The 12731-nt window shown below is 44.4% G+C and overlaps 1 protein-coding gene across 1 annotated transcript in view; it reads right to left on the bottom strand.

Annotated features, from left to right (window-relative positions):
• Positions 1–6496: 6496 nt before the first annotated feature.
• AP2M1 (adaptor related protein complex 2 subunit mu 1) overlaps positions 6497–12731 on the bottom strand; it is a 39392-nt gene continuing 33157 nt past the window's right edge. The window contains exons 8-11 of the mRNA XM_014067311.2: positions 11969–12104; positions 9489–9586; positions 8942–9053; positions 6497–7600 (exon numbers count right to left, since the gene is read on the bottom strand). Coding sequence (XP_013922786.1) covers positions 7466–7600; positions 8942–9053; positions 9489–9586; positions 11969–12104 — 481 coding nt within the window. The 3' untranslated portion in view covers positions 6497–7465. The remainder of the gene's footprint in view (positions 7601–8941; positions 9054–9488; positions 9587–11968; positions 12105–12731) is intronic.

Raw genomic sequence — 12731 nt, 5'->3', positions numbered from 1 at the left:
GCTCCCATTACTTGTCCCAGCTTCTGCCAACCTAGCAGTTCGAAAGCATGTAAAAAATGCAAGTAGAAAAATAGGAACCACCTTTGGTGGGAAGGTAACAGCTTTCCGTGTGCCTTCGGCATTTAGTCATGCCGGCCACATGACCACGGACGTATTTGGACAGTGCTGGCTCTTCAGTTTTGAAATGGAGATGAGCACCGCCCCCTAGAGTCGGGAATGACTAGCACATATGTTACGAGGGGAACCTTTACCTTTAAGGGTTTTCTTATGTCATGTCCTCATGGCATTGCATTTGTCTTAATCCCAATGCACAATTTAAGCAGCTTAAAGTCATTTTTAGCTGTTCCGGTTTTAAGGGCTTTCTCCTATAATAGATGGCTTATGTTGTAGATACAATCTAGCATGCTTCATGACTGATGTAAGGGCTGTCATGGACAGAGGTGGGCCGTTTGCTGAAAACAACGACTTGGGTTCAGTCTGCAGGAGAAACCAAGCATCAATCTTTTATATATAGAGATTACAATGAGGGGAACATTTAACATCTTCATGTTGCACATTTAACAATGTTATTGGGTATGTCTAGTTTAATGAAAAGGATTAGGGGAGACTTGATAGCAGTCTTCCAATATCTCAGGGGCTGCCACAAAGAAGAGGGAGTCAAACTATTCTCCAAAGCACCTGAGGGCAGAACAAGAAGCAATGGGTGGAAACTAATCAAGGAGAGAAGCAACTAGAACTAAGGAGAAACTTCCTGACAATTAATCAGAGACAACAACTTGCCTCCAGAAGTTGTGAATGCTCCAACACTGGAAGTTTTAAAGAAGAGATTGGATAACCGTTTATCTGAAGTGGTGTATGGTTTCCTGCCTAAGCAGGTGGTTGGAATAGAAGACCTCCAAAGTCCCTTCCAACTCTGTTATTCTATTATATTCTATGTGTGCAAGGAGTTATGTGTATATGTGCGGTGCATGCATACATGTACTGTTGCAAGAAAACAGAGAAGGGCTTTTTTTTACCTTGACTCTACTCATGGCTAGCTGTAATCCCACACCAACTAGTTTTCCTACATGAAATACAGCTTAGATGGGAAAGATTCCTCATCTCGGCGGGAATAATTATACCACTTTACCAGATGATGTGGTGTTGCAAGCACAAAGTAGTATTATTTAGAGAGTATTACCTCAGAGAAAATAAGTGTTTGTTTACCCTGCTGCTGGCCTAGTCACCTTTATGATCAAAGGCAATTAGGAGTGAGGAAAGACAATGGAATTGTTTCAAGGAATGACAACCAGGTATTTGGAAGGATTAAAATCCTGGTTCTTTTCGAGGGATCACATGGAAAATTCCAGGTGAACTGTATAGTTTAATATAGAGCTACTATCCAGCCATCACAGCAACAACACAGGAAGAGGGTTCATATTTGCAATGGAGAATTAAGAGGTGGTTGGTTGGTGGCTGAAAATTGAAGTCTCCACATCTTAAACTTGCTGAGTAAAGCCTTGGTAGGACAACTTCGTGCTACTGTAGTCGTGAACTGGCTGCAGTTCTAAGATTGTGATGAAATATTAATGCTTCCTAAAGTATTTAATCCAGATCCAAAGGGGAAAATGACTCATGCTGACTGCCGCTTTTGGTGAGAAGAGTTGCAAAGGCAAACCAGGTGAAGGATACGCTAGGATCATGATGTCGAACCTATGCCACATGTGCCTCAGGTGGCACATGGAACCCTCTCTGCAGGCACGCAAGCCATTACTCCAGCTCAGCTCCACCACAGTAGATCCTACAATAGATAGCATTTTCCCTTAACAGCAACAGCAGCCTGTGCCACATACCTAATTGTGGCTTAGGGTTCTTCTTGTCAAGCCATTCTTGATCATTTTGAAGCAATGTACTTAGCGCACCCCAATGTGATGTTCTTGTATCACTGGCAGTGGCACTCCTTAGTGATAAAGCATTCAAAATCCTCCATTGTAGGTGCTAGGGTTCCGAGTAAGGCACCCATTGAAAGCAGAACTCTGAGGCAGGTAGATTCCTCAAAGAACACGTTTATTGGATACATCATATCGACACAGCCAGTGAAAACCAACTCTTGACAGTTCCTGCCATTTTCAGCTAATTAAAACAGTAAAACTCCCCCCCCCCTTCCTGGGTATCACCGATCACATGGTTCAATGAAGATGGATGACAGGCTCCCCTCCTCTTTCAACAGCCACCTGTTTCACTGACCTTGGTTCCCACAAGACATCTTTTTGTTTCGACTATAACTGGCTATCTACTTCCCCCTCTCTGGCTTCATGGCAACTATGAGACAGTACAAGATGGTTTCAGTCAAGTTCACTTCAGAGTTGACAGAAGGTTGAGCACGCTACAGTAAAATAAGACCAACTGAACTCTTAATTCGGGGCACTCAATCCCATGTTGAGACCAGGCTGACCAGTGCTTGTCTAGTTCTATCTCTTGCCTACTGATCTATACCCCATTCTCCAAGACGGGGGCATGGAAACATCCCGTACCTCACATCGGGACACTCAAGTGGAGCAATTCACCTTTATGATCCTCCAACAGAAAAGATGGAGAGCTGCTACCCCTTACCCTTCTTCAAACCTTTGGCTGCAGCCTGACCCTTATATCTAAATATATCGAAGGGTGAGGGGCAAGTATTGTTCCCAAGGTACCTTCTCACCTGGGTCACCACCCTGAGCCAGTTATATAGGTAGTCCTCCTTAATATCCATTCACTGCGTTCCGTTACGATGGCATTGAGAAAACAGACTTACAAGCAGTAAGAATAACAGAAGGGACCTTGGAAGTCTTCTAGTCCAACTCTCTCCTCAAGCAGGAGACTCTATACCATTCCAGACAAATAGTTGTCCAATCTCTTCTTAAACACCTCCAATGATGAAGCACCCACAACTTCTGAAGGCAACTTCCGTTCCACTGGTTAATTGTTCTCAATGTCAAGAAATTACTTAATTCTAGGTTGTTTCTTTCCTTGATTTGTTTCCATCCATTACTTCTTGTCTTGCCTTCTGATGCTTTGAAAAATAGGTTGACCGCCTCTTTGGGGCAGCCTCACATATATTGGAAGGCTGCTATCATATCGCTCCTAGTTCTTTTCACTAACTTCTTCTTGTTAGTTGCAAAGTCGTGTCCAACCCATCGTGACCCCATGGGCAATGTTCCTCCAGGCCTTCCTGTCCTCTACCATCCCCCAGAGTCCATTTAAGCTTACACCTACTGCTTCGGCGACTCCATCCAGCCACCTTCTTCTCTGCCGTCCCCTTCTTCTTTTGCCCTCAATCTTTCCTAGCATGAGGCTCTTCTCCAGTGAGTCCTTCCTTCTCATTAGCTGGCCAAAATATTTGAGTTTCATCTTCAGAATCTGGCCTTCTAAAGAACAGTCAGGGTTGATCTCCTCTAGGACTGACCTGTTTGATCACCTTGCAGTCCAAGGGACCCTCAGGAGTTTTCTTCAACACCACAGTTCAAAGGCCTCAATTCTTCAGCACTCAGCCTTTCTTATGGTCCAACTTTTACAGCCCCACATTGCAACTGGGAAAACCATAGCCATGCTAACTAGACAAACCTAATTCCTGCAACTGTTCTTCGTACGTTTAAGCCTCCAGCCCCCTAATCTTGGTTGCTCTTCTCTGCCCTCTTTCTAGAGTCTCGACATCTTTTTTATATCGTGGCGACAAAAACTGCATGCAGTATTCCAAGTGTGGTCTTACTAAGGCTTAAGATCCCACTTGGAACACTGCATCCAGTTTTGGATATCCTCAAACCCAGCAACCCGTCACATCCAGCCATGGTCCCAGCTGAACTTTGCAACTGTTAGCAAACCTTGATTACTGGACTGATTATATGTTACTGGACTATGTTATTTGGATTATCCCTTAATTGAAATACATTAATGACTGTCTTATCCGTGTATGACTTGGACTGTTTGATGGACTCTGATACCTCTATATCCACGAAAATAAAAGCCTATTTAAACTGCAGTGTCTCTGTATGCTGGTTTGTGTGTTCTCCAACAACACTCTCACAACACTTTGCTGAATGTACTCGCTCGCCCAATGGGGAGCTTACCTAACACTCCCAATTCTCCCTGGCAGGATTGGGCCCTGCAATGCTGGGATGGTTGCAGCTGGATTTTCACGCTGTGGCAGCTACAGTGCAGGACTTGAGGCAGCACTTCTTGGTGGAGGTGGCAACCCTGGGGCTGAAGTAGACATTCAGGGCAGATTGGAGGCCCTGGGCCTCTGCTTCAGTCCTAGCACTGCCACCGTTGCCAAGGAATATCACTGTGCAGAGCAGCCAAAAGGACAGAGATAGGTGGAAGGAGTTGAAGAGACAATTCCTTATCTTGGAAGAACCGAAGCAAAGGGATTGAAGGAACTAAGCAAAAAATAGTAATAGCACTTAAAGACATATAGTGCTTCATAGTGCTTTACAGCCCTCTCTGAGCGGTTTACACTGTCAGCCTCTTGCCCCCAACAATCTGGGTCATTTTACTGGCCTCAGAAGGATGGAAGGGTGAGTCAACCTTGAGCCGGTCAGGATTGAACTCCTGGAGTAGTAAGTTAGCCTGCAGTATTGCATTTTAGCCATTGCGTCATCATGGAAAATAACTTGAAATTGTGTTTGCCTAACCACCAGATAGCATTTGTCCGAAAGGGGCTTTTTCCAAGAGGCAACTGGACTTTTTGGTTTTTCTTTGAAGTCGTTCAGGAGCCAAAGAAGCTTCTTGGATGAGAAGTGAAAATGTCTTCAAAGAAAAACCAGAAAGTCCAGTTGCCTCCTGAAAAAGCACCTTTGGGATAACCAGGACCTGCATGACTGAGAATCTCCAGACATTCAACATTTATTTAACCACTGCAACAAACTGCTATCCCTAAGCAGGGAGATTATGTGATGTATCACAACTGCCTTCCCTAAATGACAAAATTGCCAGTCCCAAATGTGTTCAAAGAAAAGACTACCTGTACTAGCTCATAGAAGGACGCAGTGGCTCATTGGCTAAGACGCTGAGCTTGTTGATCAGAAAGATCGGCAGTTCGGTGGTTCGAATTCCTAGCGCCGCATAACGGAGTGAGCTCCCATTACTTGTCCCAGCTTCTGCCAACCTAGCAGTCCAAAAGCACGTAAAAACGCAAGTAGGAAAATAGGAACCACCTTTGGTTGGAACGTAACAGCGTTCCTTGCACCTTCGGTGTTTAGCCATGCCGGCCACATGACTACAGAGACATCTTCGTACAGCGCTGCCTCTTCGGCTTTGAAACAGAGATGACCACCGCCCTCTAGAGTCAGGAACGACTAGCAAATCTGTGCGAGGGGAACCTTTACCTTACTCGCTCACTAGAGCAAACCACACTAAAACAGGTCTCTGGTTCATAGCACAGTGGAGGACACTATCCTGCTCACTTGACTTTCCATCTCTGAGCAACTAACTGGGAGGGTTTTGTGCTGGAGGTGACTCCATCTAACTTACTGAATGTCATTCTGGACACCCTGAACCACCACTGAATATGGCTCACACTAGAGAAACCACTTCACTCACCTGGTTTTCCCAGAATGTTTATTTTTCTCTCCCACAATTCAATGGCTAAGTCATGTTTTCAGCAGTTGAAAGGAGTAACTCCAAAGGAGTCATTAACAAAATTTGACAAAAATCAGCACCAGATCAGCATTTTCAAAGAGAAAATGTGAATGCTCCAGGAACACTGGATTATTCCAGGATCGTAATGGGTAGTTTTGCATGTTCTTGTCTTGTACAAATGATTGGAGTCCATAAACCAACGGCCCACTCTAGAATTTCCCAGCAACCAACAAGTCTCAGAGGTTTTGTTACTAGTGCAGAACATTATTAGTGTACTTCCACTTGGTATATGGGAAACGTATGACTGCTTCAGTTCTTCCCGCTCTGTAAATTCCAGCAGAAGATGGTGGCATTTCTAACCAACTCTTAGAACATTGAGCAATAGAGTTGGAAGGGACCTTGGAGGTCTTCTACTCCAATCCTCTGCCCAAGCAGCAGACCTTATAAATGGCTGTTCAATTTCTTCTTAAAAGCCCTCCAGTCTCAAAGCACTCACAAATTTCTGAAGGCAAGTTATTCCATTGGTTGGTTGCTCTCACTGCCAGGAAATTTCTCTTTCATTCCAGGTTGCTTTTCTCCTTCGTTCCCATCCATTGTTTCTTGTCTTGCCTTTTGGTGCTTTGGAAAATAGGTTGACCCACTAGTCTTTGAAGATGCCCCTCAAATATTGGAACACTGCTATTACATTTCCCCTTACCCATCTTCACTTATCCACTGCTACAGTGCCTCAAGACCAAGCAACCGAATTTGATTATGAACTGTAGACTACCAACAGTGCACAGGAATGTACCCAATTAATTGTTTCAGCATCTTCCCTAGTTTTAGAGCGGAGACAGGAATCTTAGTAAGGCCTCTGGCCCAGCCATGTACCCATTAAGAGCCATCGCTCACAACACAGTTGGTTCTATATATTTTATTGGATTTATAACTGGACAATCACACGTGTACAAAATGGGAGACCACACTACCTGAAGCAGAGGACTGTGGATCGCAGCAGCATTTCCATTGACCCAAAAGCTTTTAGTAGAAGAAAGCATAAGCTGATTGGGCAAGAGAAAGATGGGAGGGGGAAGGGAGGAGGAAAGGAAGAGGAGGAAAGATTGCTGGCCAATTCTTAACCAAAGGACAAATCCTTTGGATGTTACTTACTGATCAAATCAGTCTCTCCCCAGTTATGTGCCAGATTATTTTTTTTGGGGGGGGGAGGGACTGTGTTTAAGAAAGAAGAGGTACTGGCTTTGTCAGCTATCCTCAGCGCTCCAAGGAAGTTGCCCTTTGAGGCTATGAAAATTATTTGCTATTCTCACCATCCATGATAATACCCCTCAGACATTTTTGGTCACAAACCTTCCTCGAGCTGTAGGAGAAAGCAATGAGGAATATTCCCACCTTTGCCGCACAACAACAATTACAACAGCAAGAGCCAAGTATAGGAGCCAGAATTAATTCAAGGGTTGTCCAGTCTATGATTTCTTGTCTAGTCTACTGATACATATGCACAAGGATTTCCAAAAAAATACTAGGATATAATGCAAGTAGTGACAACAGAAGGGGGGGTTATCACGTGGTGGATGTTCCCTAGAATGACCACAAGGGGGTGGTATTAGACTGGCCCTTTTACATCCTGGGACAGAAGCAAGACATGAGCCCAGACTCTCAAACCACCTGATGTCAGCTGCATCTCCAACAGTAACTGAAACAAAGCAGGTGCCGGTGTCCCCCCTTTTTTCTTCCTTCCTTCCTTCCTTCAAAGAGCAGCTGCAGGATTCCAGCTTCCAGCAGCTGAACAGAGGACGGGCCAGTGAAATGCTCTTGAACGTTGAGACCAAAGGGTGAGAGAGAGAGAGAGCCAGCTTGCTGCGCGGGGCTAGCATCTTGTCTCGTAGATCCCGCTCCTGCCAATGTACCTCACCCATTTGATCACGTCGTGGTCACTGTAGTTCAGCTTTGGCTCGAAGACTTTCAGGTAGCGCACCTTCAGCCCGGAAGGCGCAAAGGGAACCTGTACAAAGGAGGGCAGAACACAAGGATGGGAAAGTGAGCCTCTCACAGCCAGGCTTTTGAAAAACTCGCCCTTGCAAATCTTCCAAGGTCAAAGTGAGACTTACTGGACTGTCCATGATTCTAATGAGGCACAAAGAATTACCATATTTTTCAGAGTATAAGACGCACTCCCCCCTTTCAAAAGAGGGTGAAAATTTTGGTGTGTCTTATATACCAAATGTAGCCCTGCACCCAGCCGCCGGCCGCCACCCATCGGCCGTTTTCAGCCAAAAATGGGGTGTGCGGAGGGTGAAAACTCAATGCGCAGAGGCCGAAAACCAGAAGTGCAATAGCAATATAGCAATAGCAGTAGACTTATATACCGCTTCATAGGCCTTTCAGGCCTCTCTAAGCAGTTTACAGAGAGTCAGCATATTGCCCCCAACAATCTGGGTCCTCATTTTACCCACCTCGGAAGGATGGAAGGCTGAGTCAACCCTGAGCCGGTGAGATTTGAACCGCTGACCTGCTGATCTAGCAGTAGCCTGCAGTGCTGCATTTAACCACTGCGCCACCTTGGCTCTGGTGCAGAGGCGGCAATTGGTAGCGATGTGCTCTGGCAATTTCGGCGGCCTTGAATGGGTCTGAAACTGAGCATTCGGAGGCTCAGAGGCACAGAGGCGGCGATGGTCCAGGCTGCAATAATGTGCTGAAGCTGACCAGGCCGTTTGCTGTTTGCTGCAAGGACGCTAGATGAATACCAATGGATGCTGGTAGGCAGAGTCAGATTTTTTTTTCTTATTTTCCTCCCCAAAAACTAAGGTTCGTCTTATACTCCGAAAAATACAGTACTATACCGGAGCACAGAACAAGGGAAGATATCTAGCCTTGTTGGCTAAAACAAGATTCCAATTACTTTCCCGGAAAGAGACTTCATTTTGAAGGTATCCTTCACACAAAAGCAACAGGCAAACTCAGCTACTGGACTAAACCTCCTCATATTTATGGACAAAAACAATCTCGTAATCCTCCCTCATTTAAGCTACTTTCCCATCAATCCTTTCATTTGAGGGCCACAATGTAAGAAAATAACGATCCTGGAAATCAGTAATCATCATCTCTTTAGCCAGTAATCACTGGCTAAAGAGATGATGTTGCAAAGATTTGGATTTTTGGAGGATGGCCTTTAGGTTTGCTGAGGGCTCCGAGATGGGATACATTTTACAAAGGAAGGAAATGTTTGGCAGGGGCCTTGATAGAACCAAGAGGACAGAGGATTGGGCTGTTGAAGCCCCTCAGAATGTTTCTATATCGTACCTCCTGTTCCAGGGAACCTTTTGGGAAGAATGTGGCTGCTTACCTCAAAGTTCATAGAGATGGGTGGCCGAGCCCATTTCTTCTTGTCGTTGGTTGGAAGCAGTTCTATCTCTGCGCTGATCTGTGACTCTTTCATTCCAGCCATCCTTTTAATTCTATAAAATTGAAAATTGTTTGCTTAGAATATGCACAAGTAATGCAGGGGTTTCCAACCTTGGCAACTTTAAGCCTGGAGGACTTCAGCTTCCAGAATTCTGGGAGTTGAAGTCCTCCAGGCTTAAAGTTGCCAAGGTTGGAGACCCCTGTCCTAAAGCCCATTCCATCAGGCTCAGCCTAAAGCAGGGGTTTCCAAATTTGGCAGCTTGAAGACTGGGGTCTTCATTTCCCAGAATTCTCCAGCCAGCCATTCTGCTAGGGAATTCTGGGAGCTGAAGTCCACATGTTTGGCTGGGGAATTCTGGGAGTTGCCAACTTTGGAGAGCCCTGGCCTAAAAGGGAGCACAACCTCTCCCAATGCCAGCGACCACATGAGTAGAGAGGGGCAGAGCTCCAGCTGCCCCAATTCAGAAAAAAAAACCCATGCCACTTACTTCCAGACAATGGCATTCTCGCTGGCTTTGTATTTTGCTTTTCCTTTCATGCAGATGACTTGTACACCACTAGTATTAAGAGGAGTCGGGATTCGCACCTGGAAGAAATATTTATTTGAATCACATTTGGCTGCTTAGGTGAAAAAAACATGGAGGAGGGGAGTTGTTTGTTTGTTTTTGCAAAGGAAGAGAAGATAGCTTAAAAACAAAAATGCACACCCGAGAAAGAGCAAGGAAATCATCTTGGCAGGATTGCACTACAAGTAGGCCTCAACTTACAATTGGTCGCTTAGGGTTGAAGTCCCCGTGGAATTCCACAGAACTAGATACAACACGGTTTCAAAGTTCTCACAGTCGCTTGGCTCACAGGTCACATGGCCGCATTTTGGACACTTGGAAACCATCCCACATTTACAGCTTTTTTGCAGGGTCCCACAGTCATGTGACTGCAACTTACAACTCCCTACGTTTACTTTCGGTTTCTGCTCCCTCCCCCCCCCCCCCAAAAAAGGGCCCCCTGGCTGAAATGGGTTTACGTAACAATCACCTCATTTATTTCATGACTGTCACAAAATGATCATAAAATGGGCTCCATCATGTGGGTGACCTGCTTAACGACTAGTACAACTCAGTATCATAGTTCTGGGATAAATTGCGGCCATAAGTCGAGGACCACCTGTACTGACAGAAGGACAAGGAATTCCTTAAACATCACAGCACAACTTGGTTAGTAAAAGCTCAATATACGGAGGGCACGACTGGCCTTATTTACAAACCCTGCCGCATTGTCTTTGCGACCAAAAGCAGGAGTGTCAAACTCGATTTCATTAAGGGCCGCAGCAGGGTTGGGTTTGACCTCGGGAGGGTTGGGGTGAGCTTGGCCAGCTCAACATCACTCGTGTCGGGGGCTCCTGTGGTGGCCAAGCACTATGCCAGGGAAAACAGGCTCCCGAGATCCATTTCCACTGCCACAATCTCTTGCAACCCTCTGCCAGTGAAAATGGAGCTCGGGAGCCCGTTTTCACTGGCAGAAGCAACACGGAGCGGTCCTTTACTGTTTTCAATGAGGCCCCATGGTCCAGATCTTAGTACCCTGTGGGCCGGATCCGGCCCCCAGGCCTTGAGTTTGACACCCCTGGCCTAAAGTAAGATTATGGAAGTGTTATGTTTCTATGTCTTTTCCTGTTATGTAGCACTTCTGTGTTTTCTCCCTCCACCCTTGAATGTCACTCCCTGCTTTCCCAATGCTTCTTCATCATTACTCTTTCCTCTCTTCCCACTGATGAGATCAAGTTTCCCAGATGGAGCTCAATTAAGGCACACCTTGCATGGAATTCTTCCCATTTATGCTTCCCAAGGCTTTTATTAAGTGCCTATAACTCAGCAAGTACTCCGTCATTGTGCCTAGTACTGCTCTGAATCACCATGATCACTGAAGTTCAATGTCCTAAGGTTTCCTTTTGTCCTACGGATATTTTTATGTATCTTAAAAGACTATAAAAAAGATGGTAGAGATGGGCAAATCCGGTACAGATGGAGAAATCTAGGCGTAAAGTTATCTAGTTTTAAATATCATAGAACAAATGTGCTCTTATCATCAGAAGTTCATATTGTTGAAAAGCATTTCATGTTTATTTTCTAATCAAAATCCTCAAGTCACTGTTGACTTGCATTTAATAATGCTTGTTGGTTCAGAGAATTCAAGTAAAGACTTGATGCATCAATGATGCATTAAATCAATAATATAAATTATGCAACAGGGTAAGAGCTAATCTCTAAAGAAAGAATACAAATGACCAGCTGTTTGCAAGGAATATAAATCCTTTCATTCCCCACCATTCAGTCAGAGCTGAAGAAGCTTCTTGGATGAGAAGCAAAACGTCTTTAAAAAAAAAACACCAGAAAGTCCAGTTGCCTCTTGAAAAAGCACCTTTGTGACAACTGTGCCCTGGATGACTGAGAATCTCCATAGATATTAATCTCTAAAGACCCAATTTTGGATGTGACATAATTCTGGGTATAAGTACAAGAATGGTTTCCAGTTACCATTAAATTCTATATCAGATTTACTTTTTAAATGAAAGGTTATGCTAAACACCAAGACACACGCTCAGAATTTAGTCAGTCATTCTTCTGAAAAGGGAACAGATCTTTTCCAATAAAAGGCATATAAAATTCTTGCCAACACTGACCTGGAGAATATCAATTCAATCCATTTTGAAAGGATATGTAGTTCAATGAAATTTGGTAAACCATGTATTGTGTTTCAAAGGTTACAACTTTCAGAATTTGTTCCATTCCGCAATGCATCATTTTCCTAATATTGTTGAGATTTACAACCTCCCCAATATTTGCAACATCACATTTTTAACCTCATCTATGTACACAAAATGGGTAAAACAAAGTTTTTTATCCAAATGACGCAAAGGCAAAGGACGGGTAGCGAGGCGAAACGAAAAGTGTTTATGCTAGGGGCTCACCTCTATCTTCTGAGCCAAGAGGGAAGGCTTAAAGTTAGATTTGATCACCACTTTCACCTCCAGCTTGGTGCGTCCCACCTCACGTACCAGCGGGATGACACGGAACGGCAAGATAATGTCTTTAGTGGTTCGGTACCTGATGGAAAAGAACAAGCAATAACTTAACAAAATGGAAGAGAGGAAATCTGTCACTGCCCACACAATCAGCAAATACTCCTAAATTGAAAACCTATCTGAGATTTACTGGTATTTAGTCTCACGGATTATCTGTCCCATTTTTCAACCATTTCTTTTAACTCTTAGCTAACCTGAAAAAGATGCTTATTCTATAAATCTTCATGTTTTAAGAGGCCACTGATGGACCTAATGGATCGAGACAGTTTTCCTCCGGTCTTCAACCTATCCCATACATACATACATACATACATACATACATACATACATACACACACACACACACACACACACACACACACACACACACACACACAAACACATGCATACACGCCCTCTAACACTGACATTATTCTACTGCACTCCCAAATGTGCTTTTTCAGGAGGCAACTGGACTTTCTGGTTTTTCTTTGAAGATGTTTCGCTTCTCATCCAAGAAGCTCCTCAGCTCTAATGGGAAGGTGGGGAAGGGAAGGATTGATACTCCTTGCAGACAGCTGGTCATTTGCATCCTTTTTAGAGAGTAATTGAGGTCACCTGGCTGGAGGTGTATCTGTGTCATCAGGTTCATCTGAATCAAATGGGTGTG

The sequence above is a fragment of the Thamnophis sirtalis genome, unplaced genomic scaffold (assembly GCF_051295495.1).
Source record: "Thamnophis sirtalis isolate CommonGarterSnake01/CBP01778 unplaced genomic scaffold, rThaSir2_p1.2 scaffold_11, whole genome shotgun sequence".
Lineage (NCBI taxonomy): Eukaryota > Metazoa > Chordata > Lepidosauria > Squamata > Natricidae > Thamnophis > Thamnophis sirtalis.
Note: the sequence above shows the minus strand (reverse complement) of the source record. Positions and strands in the feature narration are given on the sequence as shown.